Here is a 13,992-nt window from a genome sequence, read left to right on the forward strand (position 1 = left end):
TGTTTCGTTGGGGCAAAGTACTTTGGTTGTGTTGTGCAGGTTCCACGTTGGCGCCGGAATCTCTGGTGTTGCGCCGCACTACATCCCGCCGCCATCAACCTTCAACGTGCTTCTTGACTCCTACTGGTTCGATTAAACCTTGGTTTCTTACTGAGGGAAACTTGCCGCTGTGCGCATCACACCTTCCTCTTGGGGTTCCCAACGGACGTGTCAACCACACGCATCAATAGGCTCCACAGAATAGGGTGAGCCTTCGTGGCGTGGGGAATCCTTCGTGGGACCTCCACCCCTCCAAACGTGACGTACCTTCTTGCAAAGGAAGGGAACACGGGAATAAACAATAGTCTCCGCGTGCTATCAGTTATCGCTAACCGAACTCCTTACTTGTGATATAACTGCATGTGAGAGCCTTCGTGCTTGAGTTACTTGTATCCTCATATAGGTTGCTTCACCTAGTTTGCATTAGGCTCATCGTTATATTCCGCAAAGCCTAATATTACAAAGAAAGAATTAAAATTTGTAGAAACCTATTCACCCCCTCTAGGTTTACCATCTCTGAACTTTCACTTCCCATGAAGTTGCTAAGTTGATTCCTAGTTTTTAAGAAGTTGCCTACTATTGTTAAGAAGTTGCCTAGAGTTATTGTGAAGTTGCCTACCCGCTATTTTTTAGTTGGCTACAACCCCGAAAAGTATTGTAGCTAACTTACTAACCATAGAAAGCAACTAGTACAAAAAAGTTGCGAGAGGCTAACTAGGCCGGCGTGGGCAAGCGGGGACTTACCTGACCTACGAACAATTTTGTATAACATCGACTCCAGAACCGCCAAATAAAGGGACCATGGAGGGAGGCAATGGATGTTATATGTGGTGGTACCTCAGGCTCTATATGTGGTCCTCGTCGGTGACGAGTTGCCTTTAGGTGTTGTGGAGTTGCTTACTGTTATTGTTAAGTTGCATATTGGTGTTGTGAAGTTGCCTATCAATGTTTTTAAAGTTGCCTAATGCTATAGTATGAAGTTGCATATTATTGCTCTGAAGTTGTATATTGTTCTGAAGTTTCTTATAATTGGTTTTGTTGCCTACCGTTGTTGTGAAGATTCTAACTACATTTTGGCGGTGAAATTACAACTACATATTGCAAGACAACAATAAGATTTTTTGAGAAACTATGATGGTGATTTTAAGAAACAAATTGGCAATATTGCGCAAATACAAAATTTCTTGCATGTAGAACCCACATCTATCTTCATCCTTCTCGTGAATTCTCTCTCAATCCTCCTGAGTTCTCTGTCTATCCTCCTGCCAACACCCTCACTGCCGATTTCGCCACTGTTTGCCTCCTGTACACTGGTGCTAAGGGCATGTACAATCTTAGCATTACCACCTATGATAATTGATGATGTGGAGGGAACATAAATATAAAATGAGGTTTGTCTTCTCTTAGTTAAGAAATCATCTCTTAGCAGCAATCTCTCTCGCCACATATTTTGGGATGTCTCATTACTATAGATACGACTAAAAAATAACCTGTTGTACATCAAGTTTTCTTGCTATACGTAGATTACGTGGCGGGATTAAGATAAGACAGTCTTATCAACCATTGTTCATGACATAACCAACCCAGCCCCATCGCGTCCCCCTCCCCCAATTTCCACCCAGGTGATGTTGCTTCACCTCATGCACCGGGGATGGTACTTCACCTGTTGGTCCCGACCGAGGTGCGGTCGCCACGGAGACAAAGAGAAAGGTGGCACATGTGAGGAGGCCGACATCGTCGCACACGGATGGAGCGGAGCCAAAATCGGCGGCGGTGACGGATTATGGTGGTGTCTCCCACGTGATAAGGAAGGAGGCGGCCGCGAGTGGAGAGTAGAGGATCTAGGGAGGGCGGCGGTGGTGGCCATGTGTGTAGAGGATGCCCATCTAACGCGTGGACACTCCCTATAAACGTCCATAAACTTTTATGACTCCGATTCATATTACCTTGTTGCTAATATTAATGTATCTAGATACATTTTAGTTGTAAATATATTTATTTTAGCATCAAATAATATGGATCGAAGGGAGTAGTTGTTTTAAAACTTGTGATATATTTGTTACTCTAATACAACTGAAACAACTCAGAAAGCCCTGGGAGGTTTGGGTTTTCGTGACTTTGCCTTGTTTAATCAAGCTATGCTTGGCCGTCAGTGTTGGCGGTTGATAACTGAACCTAACTCCCTTTGTGCTAGAGTGCTCAAAGCACGTTATTTTCCACACTGTGACTTCTGGGAGGCGCCACAACCACGATCCTCCTCGTATACGTGGCGCAGTATTCAGTTTGGCATGCAATTGGTTAAGAAAGGAGCACGGTGGGGAATTGGTGATGGGACGAAGACGCGAATTCTGAGCGACCAATGGATCCCTGATGTCAAACCGTATATGCTACGCCCTCTGGTTCCAATACCCCCGGATATGACAGTTGACTCACTGATGTTAGGGGATTCTCGGACATGGAACCGTGGATATTGTTCGCACCATTTTTGGTGAGGCCGTTGCTGATCAGATTCTACAAGTTCCTATTAGCCGCCATGGTGGCGATGACTATGTGGCCTGGCCTCATTCTCGGTTTGGCCAATATATAGTATGATCAGCATATCATCTAGCTAGAGAGAATCGCTTTGCGATTGATCGGAGCTCCAAAGGACGCGGTTCAGCTTCAGCAACTTTGGACAGCTCAGATTCCAAGTTGTGGAAGAAGATGTGGTCTAACAAAGCACCGGGGAAGATGACCATCACACTGTGGAGGTTTGCACATGATTGTCTACCGTGCGGCCGCCAGCTTCAAAAACAGCATATCCCGACATCAACAACTTGTCCATTCTGCAACCAGCATGAGACCGTTGAACATGCTTTGTTATTCTGCCAATTTGCCAGAGAAGTGTGGCACGATGTTAAATCGGAGAATGAGGTTCATATCAAGAGACGCACGTTCCTTTCACCAAGGACCTGGGTGCTCGATTTTTTGAATCGTTCCTCTGATGTTCAGATCACTACTGTTATTGTCACACCTTTGGCATATTTGGGATGCTCGCAACAAGGCTCGAGAGGAAGGCGTCCTGATGCACCCCAAGTAAGTTGCTACAAAGGTGAATGCTTATATTGATATGATTCTTGTTCATCTGTATAAACCGCAAGCCAACCACAGTCGTGAATCCTCTTCTGTTGCTAAATGGATTCCGTCGCCGGAGGGCAAGGTTTTGGTGAACGTTGATGCTGCTATCTTCACCTCTTCCAAGAAAATGGGGGCTGGTATTGTCATTCGTGATCACATGGGTCTCTGTCTTGCCGCTTGTGGTGAGCGCTCTGACAATGTTACAATGCTAGAAATGGCGGAGGCGCTGGCCATCCGTCGTGTTATTGTCTTCGCTCGGGAGGAAGGTTTCTCGGATATCATTCTCGCATCAGACTGCTTATCAGCGATACAACGCATAAATTCTTCAGTGACTGATCGCTCCCCAACATGATCGGTGGTTGAAGACATCAAATTCTACTCCAAGAGTTTTTCTTCTTGTGAATTTCAGCATGTGTCACGTGTGCTCAACGTTGCTGCTCATCAATTAGCTAGAGGGTGTGTTTCTTCTGTTAATTCTGTGTGGCGTGGTGTCTCCCCGGATAGTATTCGAGAGGCTCTTTGTAAGAGAACCAACCCGTGGTTGGATGGTTAGGAGGGCAGTGGCACCCCCAGCCCACCAGAGTTCAAATCCCAGATTTGACACTTTGGTGTCTCATAAAGGCGGAATATTCTTCAGTGGGAGGCGACGTTCCCGTCGACAGCGAGGCGCCTGTGGTGACTTCGTCAATCTGAGGACTCGCCGGATCAGTTATTCAACGCAGTCTCTTGGAGGTGCTCATAGGGGTAGGGTGTGCGTGTGTGCGTTCATAGGGGTGAGTGTGTACGCGTATGTATGAGCGTCTTTGATTGTACTGTGTTTCGCAAAAAAAAAAGCTCTTTGTAATGACATTTTGATTAAGTATCAATAAAGCACACGTTTCCCTAATAAAAAAAACTCAGAAAGAAATGAAACTGAGTAGGGACAAAAAGAAAAGGCAGTCTCCAACCTGTATATGGGCCAAGCCCGCTACCATGAGGTACACGTACTCCCCAGAAATTGCTGCTCAACGCGGTAAATAGAAGCTCCCCCAATCTGACTGCTCAACGGAGTCTTGTCTCTTCTGCATCTAGAGCCCAGCACGATATTTGGCGCCGCCGTCCGTTCCTTTCTTCTCCCCCAATCCAACTCGCCGAAAAAATTTCGAGAAAAGAAGAGAGAGAGAGAAGCAGAAGAACACGAAGCTAGCTCTCCTCCCCATCCTCGTCTCCGACTCGCTCACGATCCGACTTCAGGTACGGCGCCGTCCTCGAATCCGCCTCCTTCCGCCGCCACCCGATCCCCCATTGCTCTGCGCGATTTCTTCTCCCGGCACTCGCCCAATACAGATCTCCGCCGGGAAGGGTTTCTAGGGTTTCCGCCGCGAGTTCTCTACCCTGTTTGCGTCGTTTCGGTCCGTCGCTCTCTAGATCAGGAACGACCGCACCAGTGAGGAACCGAGGTCGGGGGAGTGTGGAACCGAGGGGTGCGTGCTGCGGCGATTCGCGGTTGGCGCGATCTTGATCCGTTTTCTGATTGCAGGATGGCCGGATCGATGGAACTCCCCGCCAAGGGCGGCTTCAGCTTCGACCTCTGCCGCAGGAACGCCATGCTCGAGAAGAGCGGACTCAAGATGCCCGGCTTCTTGAAGACCGGGACTACCATCGTCGGCCTCGTCTTTAAGGTCAGGACCTGCTCTTTTTTCCTGTTATTACTACGCCAGTACTCCTAGCATGTGTTCTGTGCACGCTGAAACGTGGTTGAGGTCTGCAAATTTGATGTACTACCTGTTATGCCATGTGTTAGCTACCGGTAATGGTGATGAAAATTTACTTGTAGGAAACAGCAAACGCCCACACAACCTTATCCTCTCCCTTTGGTGCTACAGAGGAGAGAGGCGACTGAGAGGGCGACCGCGCGTTCCTCCCCGTTCTCTCCGGCGCCGCCGTGGGTTCCCCTCCCCTTCTCTGTCCGCTGCGGCGGCGGAGGAAGGGTGGGGGAACCCCGGGGTCCGTGCGTTCGGGTGTAAATAGGGTAGGGTTCGGTACCGGCGGCGGCGGCGTTTGCGGGGGGGCGGCGTCGGCGTGTCCGGTGTTTTGGTCTTCTCGGATCCGGCCCTCTCCCGTCGCCGTTCGTCGCGGCGGCGGCGGATCTGTGGAAGTTCTCCCGCGCGGCCGGCGTGGCGACGATGCTGGGCGTGCGTGGTGGAGTTCCCGTCCTCGAGCTCTTCGTTCGTCGCGGCGTCGTCTCCTCCAGCGACGGCGCGGAGCTTCTGAGGTAGGTGTGCGGAGGTTGGGAGGATCTCGCAGCTCGGCTGGTTCAGGGAAGAAGGTGGACGGTTGCGGCGGCGTGGCGGTTGCCACGGTTCTGGAGCTGATGGTGGTTGGGAGCGAGTCTCCCGCCGATGAGCTTTCCATGTCAAGATCCAGCTTCCTGGAGCTGGTGGCGATTGCGGTTCTTCAAAGCCTCGGGGCTAGAGGCCTATTCAGTTCCTGGGTTGCTGTCTCTCCGTGTGCTGTTCTCTCTCCGGCGACGGTGGGCGGGCGTATGCGGGGCGGCGACGGCGGATGCGGTGAAGATGGAGGCTGGAGGTCTCTGGTTTCTTCTCTGTAGTTAGGTGGTGCCACCTGGTTGGCCTGTATCCTCTCCTTTTTACTTGTATTTGTACTGCTTTCGCTTGTATTTCCTTACCGTATATATACAAGTAACGTATGCCTTCGGGCGTACGTAGTCAAAAAAAATTTACTTGTAGGTGCAATTTGCAATCTAGACTCTGGGAGGAGTACAGTTTTATTACCAGTTAACATTTGGTTGCTGCACACATTTAGCAAGCCTGTGGTTTACTTCAGTTTGATTGCTTTTTAACCTGCTGCTGTAGCACATACCTACATCTAGCTATCTGTGGACGGTAAGTATGCATCTGAGTTTTGGAATAGTACAGCATGTCTGTTGATAATAATATAGTACTAGTATTGCTGTTAATGTGCCAATAATCCCTGTTCTGTCCCTTACACTAGCTCTTACCAACTGATAATAGATGAAGGTTGTGCAATAGGGTTCTCAAACTGGCATCCTTTTGGTTGTTGTCATTAAGAGTTACCTGATAATAAAGTGTTAATGAACTATGTTTCATCTCTAGGATGGAGTTGTTCTTGGGGCAGACACAAGGGCAACTGAGGGTCCTATAGTTGCTGATAAGAACTGCGAGAAGATTCATTTTATGGCACCAAACATATACTGCTGTGGTGCTGGAACTGCTGCTGACACGGAGGCTGTGACAGGTAACTATAGGTTGATTGACTGAAAGAAACCAAATTAATCCTCGTTTGTATATGTTTCTGCATCTATCACACAAACATCATGTGTGCTTTATACTCCAGATATGGTGAGCTCCCAGCTACAACTTCACCGCTATGCTACTAGTCGCGAGTCAAGAGTCGTGACCGCTCTTACACTACTGAAGACGCACCTGTTTAACTACCAAGGCCATGTCAGTGCTGCCCTGGTTCTTGGTGGAGTAGATGTAACTGGACCACATCTACACACTGTGAGTAACTAAGCATGCTTGTTTGATCATCTTCTGGAAGAGAAGTTCCTGCCAATTTACTAACTTCTGCATTCCCAGGTTTATCCGCATGGATCCACAGATACTCTTCCTTTTGCCACGATGGGTTCTGGATCCCTTGCCGCAATGTCTGTGTTTGAATCGAAGTACAAAGAAGGCCTCACTGTAAGTTAAAAATGCAATAGTTCATGAACTTGACCATGGTGTATTTTCATGCCAGGTGCCTTAAGTAGCATTTGCAGATCAAAGTGCTTGTTTTTATTTTCCTATCAAATTAACAATGCTGTTCTAACGGAATTCATTTTATTCTCTAGAGGGAGGAGGGAATACAACTTGTAGCTGATGCTATCAGTGCTGGTATCTTCAATGACTTGGGTAGTGGCAGCAATGTGGATGTTTGTGTAATAACCCAGGTATGTTAGTTCTGTTTACCAAACACTTGACGAAATGTTAACTTTCAGAGAATGTCTTTCCAAACTATCTTGGCATTTTAACTACCAAGCATCTGTATTCTTTGTTGCACATGGCTGACTTGTACTACTCGTAAATCAAATGCTCAACCTAATTATCTATGCCAGTTTGTGCTGCCATTCACAGTGTGGGGGCAAATTTTAAGATGCCAACTTGTGTGACATTAAGCAGGTGATAGACAGTTGCATGTGATTATCTAAGATCACCTTAAGAAATAAGGCCTGATTTTCTTTCTGTGATATTAAGTAGTATAATGCATTAGGTTGTTTTTATTCCCTTTTACTAACCAAGTTTGTTGTTAACAACACCAGGGGGGAACAGAGTACTTGAGAAACCACGAGGAACCAAATCCAAGGACCTACGTTAGCTCGAAGGGTTTCAGCTTCACCCCGGGGCATACTGGTAAGTGTCTTGTGATGTTATGGACTATATATATAGCGATGCTCGAGTGATACCAAGTTAGTAATCCCATCTGTTGTTTGCAGAGGTACTGTCCACAAGGGTCAGACAGATAGGGCCTGTAGTTGCTGAGGCTGGGCCTGTAGTTGCTGAGGGTGATGTCATCATGGAAGAAGGTTTATAATCTTATGTGATTACAATCGGATAAGCAGTGATATTCTGAATTTATGCCATTTCTGTTTTTCTCAGCAGAGATGCTAGAACTAAAAAATGGGTGTATTTTGTTGTACTCCCTGAACTTAGTGGAGACCTTCATGTTAAAGATGTCTCTATGTTCACGGATGCTTGATTCAGTTGTGATGATTTACTAGTTTGTGATGCCAGTGTTTGTGCCATGCCCAGTGCTTTATCAATAGTTCCTGTAGATGTCTGTGCTTATGGTCTCGCATATGAATGTAGAGTCATATTTCAGCAGTCAAACAATATCCTGGGAAATTGCTGATCCTTACTAGGTTTGCTAAATCTCTGGCCTTGTCAAATTGACAGTCGATGTCATATGTTATAACATGGAATGTCAGGAGCTATGTGCTGTTGGAGCATATTAATTTCACATAAAAGTACTTGCCCCTCCCTGCCCTGGTTCACCGATTAACAAAGGTTGCAAGGACACAAACCTGGTTCACTGAGTGCCTCTTGAGCAAGGTTCTGAATGAAGATGTGCCTGCATGGGGCGGAGCTAATTTTTGCGAAGCCTGAACATGCAGAAAGTGGTGGGTCAAGAGATGATCAGATCTTGAGTGTGCGCGGTCTTTCATCAGTTATTTGATGCTGCCTCTTTTGAAAAACTTTGCAGCAACAAATGTCCACCGTGGCGATCACGGGTGCACAGGAGACTCTAGTGGTGGTACTTCCTGCTCCTTTTGTCTCCTCGTGGATAAGCAGCGACCTGGAGCCCTCCAATGGCCTGGCCATAATCTCTGTGAGTAGACGACCGAATAGGAACAGAACAGAACACACGCATGTGTACGTCTTTTCCATCACATTTTAGCAAATCAGGTAATGTTGTACATGGGCCTTGATTGCGAGTTCTTTGGAACAAAAAGACACCATCACATCAAACTACCCATACTTCAAGAATAATGAGACATCAAGGAGCCCCACTAATAGCTCCATGATGAAAACTAAAAACAGTGAATCCTCTAATTTCAAGCAAACATCAAATCCCCCCCTTTGCCTTGGCCGCGCACCACATCCAAATGCTAAAACAGTTTCCTATTCTCAAAGAAACTGACCAAATTGAGCAACATGAAAAGAAACAAGATGAATGCATGTTTTGGAGCGGCAATGAACTTTCACCATTTGTTCTCTTGCAAAGGTAAACGTTATTAGGGACATGAAACATGATACGTTGAGAGGGCATGGACCGTGGAAATAAATCCTATACGACCTGGGTCGCACCCTCCCGATGGCTGGAACCAGTCCTGCGTTCGACATCTGGCAGAGCGAATCTAAAAGCAGTATGGCCAGAACTTCTAATTCCCTTCTCTTCTCTGGCGTACCGAGCCTTGCCTGTTGCTCGGCGCCGCCGCATCCTCGCCGGCGCAACTCGCTGTGTTGCTGACCACCGACGTCCAGCCACGAAAAATCTTCTCGACACCGGGATCGCTGCACCGCCGGCTGACCTCCCCATCTGCTTGCCCCGCTGGTTGAAGCCAAGTTACTCGACGATGTGGTTGTTACCTGCTGCTTCAAATCAACACATGTGATCTGGACTGCCGCAGATGCTTGATTCGTTGGGTCCTGGGTGCCATTGGCTTTGCTGAAATTTATTCTCCTATAGGTGAATTTGATGTACACCGCGTGAATAAAAACTTATGGTATTTGCAGGATTATCCTCCTACTTAGGTGAATCTGTCTCGACAACTCAGATTTGGTCAGTTCGAGTTGTGCTAACAATGCAATCGTGGCTTGAGCGCCGATGGTCAGCACTCAGCAGCGCAGCGAGTGGTGCCGCCGGGGTGGGGTTGGGAGTAGGCGGGGGGCGGTGAAGTGAGGGCCCCCGAGGGCGCCATCAGGCAGGGCCGCAGGAGCGAGGGACGCCAGAGCCTAGAGAAGAAAACGGGATAAGGAACTTAGTGCTGCTTTGAGATTCGCTCTGCCACACGTCAAACACAGGACTGGGTCCAGCCATTGGGAGGGTGCGACCCAGGTCGTATAGGATTTATAACACAGCCTTAAAATTCTCATATAACACAGCCTTAAAATTCTGAAGTTCACTGTCTTTCTTTACCGGCTTTACTTCGGATTGTTCAGGAAACAAGAAAAAATAATGTACTTCTATCAGAAGCCAGAAAAAAAAAGAGTTTCGTTTCTATACATAATAGCAATAATAATTCATTTCGGCATAGAAACTGGAGGCCGCGATAACAAATATAAAGCTCATTTTCATTGATCGTTCGTGTGGTACAGAGCCCTGATACATTCGTTTCACACAGAACTATCAGGCTTGTTTGCAATGTACACTACACTTAAACAACATCAACAGCAAGTGCCACCGACAGAAGCTAAAATCTGATCACTTGGCGTACTGGGAGTGAGCGGCCGCGATGAGGGCAGCTCCGAGCCCCGACCCGTCTTTCGTGAGCTTGACAGACACAGACTTCGATGCCTCCTCCCCCAGCAGCTCGGCTAGAGTGCTCTCCAGGCACTGCCTGAACTTGGCATAATGCTCAAACAGCCCACCATCGATTGCGATGACCGTCCTGCTGTTGTTGCCTGGGGTGGCCCTTCCGATCTTCCTCATGATCCCCACAATCCCTGCGGCAGCCAGCCTAGCAGACCGGCGGGTCACGATGTCGCAGATCTCGACCACCATCTTCCGTGTCTCCAAGGTCGTGTTTGCGATCTTCAGGTGTCCAGCCAGTTTTTCGGCCACAATCCTCAGATCAGGTGTTTCATCGTGGTGCATTGCAGATATGTCAGGAGTCCTGAATGTCACAGACGGAGAGAGGAGATTCGATCAGGACACATCGCATCGGAGTTGTATGTCAAATTGAAACAACCAACGATTACACATTTGGTAGCTAGCAATGTACCTCAGATTGAAGTGAGTTGTGAGCTTGGTGCGGCTGACATCGCCGAATATCGAACACTGTGTAGCAATCTTAAGAAGCACCCTCCTCACGATTTCGCCTAGATACAATCCAGAAATTAACTTCTCGAAGATCTGAGAATAAAAGTCATCGTTACTTGTTAGTTGAACACGGTGCAACTAAAGTGTTAATATGAGTGAGAATCATGCATGTCTTCTGGAGAGACTTGCCTGCTCGCCAGGGTTTAGGCTCTCCTCATCTAATGCTTGATCATATTCTGTAATCGGAAGGCAGGACGAAGAGAAGTTACCCCATTCCGTATTTATAACCTGGAATGAAGAAAGTACAGTGAGGAAGATTGCAGAAAGCAGATAAATGTTTTCGTTCACTGCAAACTAAGTAGTTATTTGGAGGTGAAGTCTTACCATTTTTCCTGATTTTGGTAATTCTCCTTCTAACTTCGGTATGTCGCTTGCCTTTTCCACATATGCGGCATTTGAGCCAGTACCTAATATCACGCCGATTACAGCATCTTCATCGTTGTAACTTCCCGCAGCCAGTGTCCCGACAGTATCATTGATCTGAACCATGAATAGGTAATGTCAGACCGTACTACCAGCAAAATATTCATTTTTTATTTACTTGAGAACAATGCAGACACTAATTAGATTTGTTCAGAAGAGAAGAGAACGAACCAATGCAGCGACACGCATGTCGACGCCTTCCTTCTCCATGGCCATCTGCAATTCGGCTACTACATCTTCACCAACCTGCCAAAAATCAGAGACAGACTCAGATGATTTTTCAAGAGCAGCACTGACAAGAAACTAGTAGTTGACAGATGGATTTTTTGCTTTACATTTAGCCATATAGTATTAGTAATATTTATATCAACAGGAAGTGCTTACGGCGTCATCTACGGCAAACGCCTTGGTCCACTTGATGAGCGTGCCAGATGTGATGGACGTCTGCCTGACGGGGAAAGAGAAGGTGAACCCCAGCTCCCTCTGCTTGCCGTCCAATGCTCTGTTAACCCCTTCATCGGCAACGTACTTGGCTACCGCGGAGGCGATGAAGCCAAAAAGCTCCTGGAGAGACAGAGGCAGAATTACAACATCGTCGATGACATCATCAGATCAGAGCCTAAGAAGGAAGGCGTCGCGCAAAAACTGTGGGCATGTTTACTCACCGCGGCGCTGCCGGACATGAGATGAGGAGGAATAGAGACCTCCCTGGAATCGCGCTTGACAACGCGCTTGTCCTTGCCGGCGAGCTGCACTCGCAGGACGCGGAAGTTCGTCCCTCCGAGGTCCAGCGCGTAGAACAACCCCTCTTCACTCCTAGATTCAGTAGCACGGAATGTAAGTCCACGGATTATGCAAAAACAAACTTGAGGATTAACGTGAACGTAACTTCACTACGAATAAGTTACAGTTCTATTCACAAAAAATCAGATAAATAAGTTATTCTACCACAATTACAATAGTAGCCTCAGAATTGTTTAGTAGCTAGCAATGTTCAGATTACTGAGCGTTTGGGAGCCAAAGATGTGTCTAGCAGTTAACAATATTCAGATTACTGAGCCTGACAAGTGTTCAAATTACCGAGTTCATAATTCCAACAAACAGGGAAGTTTTCTGTCTAAAAGCAAACATGGAAGTTGATATTCAGGCTGAAAGTTCTAGAAACCAAGTTAGCGATGGAGCACGACTGAGGGCAGAAACACGTGCAGCCGCACAAGTGGCACGGACACATGCAGCTAGACACGTTGGGCTGACGAGGACAAACAACGTGTACGGGCGATACAAGTGGACAAAACCTGTGTGTCACATGCACCGCTCACAACCATCGATTCGTCAAATCCAGCTTCGCTACCAACCCAAGTACCCAACCAAGTTGTTCTCTTTTTTTAACCAACCTGAATGAAGGGAACTAGGAATCCTACACCTCCAGATAAATAAACTCTAGTAGGAGTAGTAGGCAAAAACATCACTCATTGACTTATTTCTGCTAATAATAACAATCCCCACGGGGAAACAAATTGAAGCAAGATAAGTTGTTTCAAGAAATTTACCGGAAAGGAATACGGGAACGGAATCAGGTGAGCTGGAGGATTTACCCGTTGGGGAGGTTGTCGACGTAGGAGACGATCATCTTGATCTTGCTGCCGCCCTCCTCGCGCAGCCCCGCCCTCATCTCCTCCTCCATCGCCGCGGCCACGCCATCCAGCCGCGCCGCCGGCGTCGCGCAGTCCTCCCGGAGCTGCGCCACCACCTGCTCCGCCGCCGCCTCGACCGCCGCCACCATGATCCCGACGAACCAGCAGGGGAATCGAAAATGCGCGGTTCCGCTCCAAGATCAATCGACAGCTAGGAACACGAAAAGAAAGCCGCTGATCAACTCTTGGATCTTGGCTTCGGGTGTTGACCTCGGGATCTCTCTGTGTGTTTCTCTCGGAAAGGTTTCCTTTCTTCTTCTTGTTCGTGAAGACGAGGCAAACACAAATCAATCCTGGGAAGCTGGTTGGAATTTATAGTGCTGGTGGATCCGGTAGAGAAAACGACCGATAAAAGGCGGGGGGGTCGGGTCGGATATGGATGTGGGTTGAGGCTGCGTCGGCTTCAAACAGGGCTCCTGCTCCGGCTCGAGCTTATCCTATTGGTTTCTTTCGAGTTTCCAGGAGGCTGCGGACGACCACCACCGGCCGTCGCCAAGAGTGCTGCCGCTGTTTTCAGCCTTCACAAGGAGCGTATGACTTTGACTCGCGCTTGGTTTTTTTTTTTTTTTCAATCGACGTGACAAAATTTAGTACTCCGTACTGTAAATACTTGTCAAAGGGCGTGTCAACAATAAAGTAGTGGGAAAACATGTCTTTTCCTTTTTGGATAACGACAAATCAAATCTACAAAATTATCCAAAATCCAAGAAGTTAGAAAGGAAATAGATTAGACTTATAATCCAACAAGAGATAAAAGACGACCGGAGATTTTTCTCCTTACCCAAGAAAAGCCCATATCTGTCTGAAGTTATCAGTTTTTAACCGTATTTGTTGCTAAGCAATGCAAGATATGAGATTTGCTAAGCATGTCTCAAGATACTCCCAGCACCCGAATTGCTAAGCATGGGAGCACTAACAGACCAGCAAGATCTGGTAACCCGATTACTTGCGGCAGCGTATTGCTTGCACTTTGCATAACTGATGATGTCTCCGCGTCGACTAATTGGAGCTAGAGGGATGGGTACAAAATAATGTAAGCTACTGTAAAGTCTAAAGAGCTAGTACCTCCTATCCCGGGATAAGGGTATGTTTGGTTCCTACCCATAATTTGCCA

At 47.4% G+C, this 13,992-nt stretch overlaps 2 protein-coding genes across 3 annotated transcripts; one reads left to right on the forward strand and one right to left on the reverse strand.

Annotated features, from left to right (window-relative positions):
• The first annotated feature begins 4,253 nt into the window (after positions 1-4,253).
• LOC127295289 (proteasome subunit beta type-7-B) lies at positions 4,254-7,951 on the forward strand. Of its 2 annotated transcripts, none has more exons than XM_051325209.2 (8): positions 4,254-4,389; positions 4,676-4,817; positions 6,273-6,414; positions 6,514-6,680; positions 6,759-6,863; positions 7,013-7,111; positions 7,481-7,571; positions 7,655-7,951. In XM_051325209.2, exons 2-8 carry the CDS (start codon positions 4,677-4,679, stop codon positions 7,750-7,752), a joined length of 843 nt encoding a protein of 280 aa, XP_051181169.1. In that variant the 5' UTR covers positions 4,254-4,389; position 4,676; the 3' UTR covers positions 7,753-7,951. The 2 variants fall into 2 exon arrangements, with proteins under 2 accessions (XP_051181169.1, XP_051181173.1); XM_051325213.2 differs by having other exon boundaries at positions 4,316-4,376; positions 4,673-4,817.
• A 2,041-nt stretch (positions 7,952-9,992) lies between these two features.
• Positions 9,993-13,357, reverse strand: LOC127295296 (hexokinase-7). The gene is made up of 8 exons (XM_051325225.2): positions 12,780-13,357; positions 11,850-12,000; positions 11,569-11,748; positions 11,356-11,430; positions 11,086-11,241; positions 10,891-10,989; positions 10,664-10,794; positions 9,993-10,555 (listed from the first exon to the last, which is right to left on the reverse strand). The coding sequence occupies exons 1-8, from the start codon at positions 12,965-12,967 to the stop codon at positions 10,144-10,146; spliced, it is 1,392 nt and encodes a 463-aa protein (XP_051181185.1). The 5' UTR covers positions 12,968-13,357; the 3' UTR covers positions 9,993-10,143.
• Positions 13,358-13,992: the final 635 nt, after the last annotated feature.

The sequence above is a fragment of the Lolium perenne genome, chromosome 1, assembly GCF_019359855.2.
Source record: "Lolium perenne isolate Kyuss_39 chromosome 1, Kyuss_2.0, whole genome shotgun sequence".
Lineage (NCBI taxonomy): Eukaryota > Viridiplantae > Streptophyta > Magnoliopsida > Poales > Poaceae > Lolium > Lolium perenne.

Excerpts from the sequence above, each read along its gene's own strand:
- LOC127295296 (XM_051325225.2), bottom strand. The coding sequence starts at position 12,967 with ATGGTGGCGGCGGTCGAGGCGGCGGCGGAGCAGGTGGTGGCGCAGCTC. Across the intron at positions 10,795-10,890 it reads GCCTAAACCCTGGCGAGCAG|ATCTTCGAGAAGTTAATTTC; the intron begins GCAAGTCTCTCC and ends TTTTATTCTCAG. Across the intron at positions 10,556-10,663 it reads ACAACTCACTTCAATCTGAG|GACTCCTGACATATCTGCAA; the intron begins GTACATTGCTAG and ends TGTGACATTCAG.
- LOC127295289 (XM_051325209.2), top strand. The coding sequence starts at position 4,677 with ATGGCCGGATCGATGGAACTCCCCGCCAAGGGCGGCTTCAGCTTCGAC. Across the intron at positions 6,415-6,513 it reads TGACACGGAGGCTGTGACAG|ATATGGTGAGCTCCCAGCTA; the intron begins GTAACTATAGGT and ends TTTATACTCCAG. Across the intron at positions 7,112-7,480 it reads ATGTTTGTGTAATAACCCAG|GGGGGAACAGAGTACTTGAG; the intron begins GTATGTTAGTTC and ends TAACAACACCAG.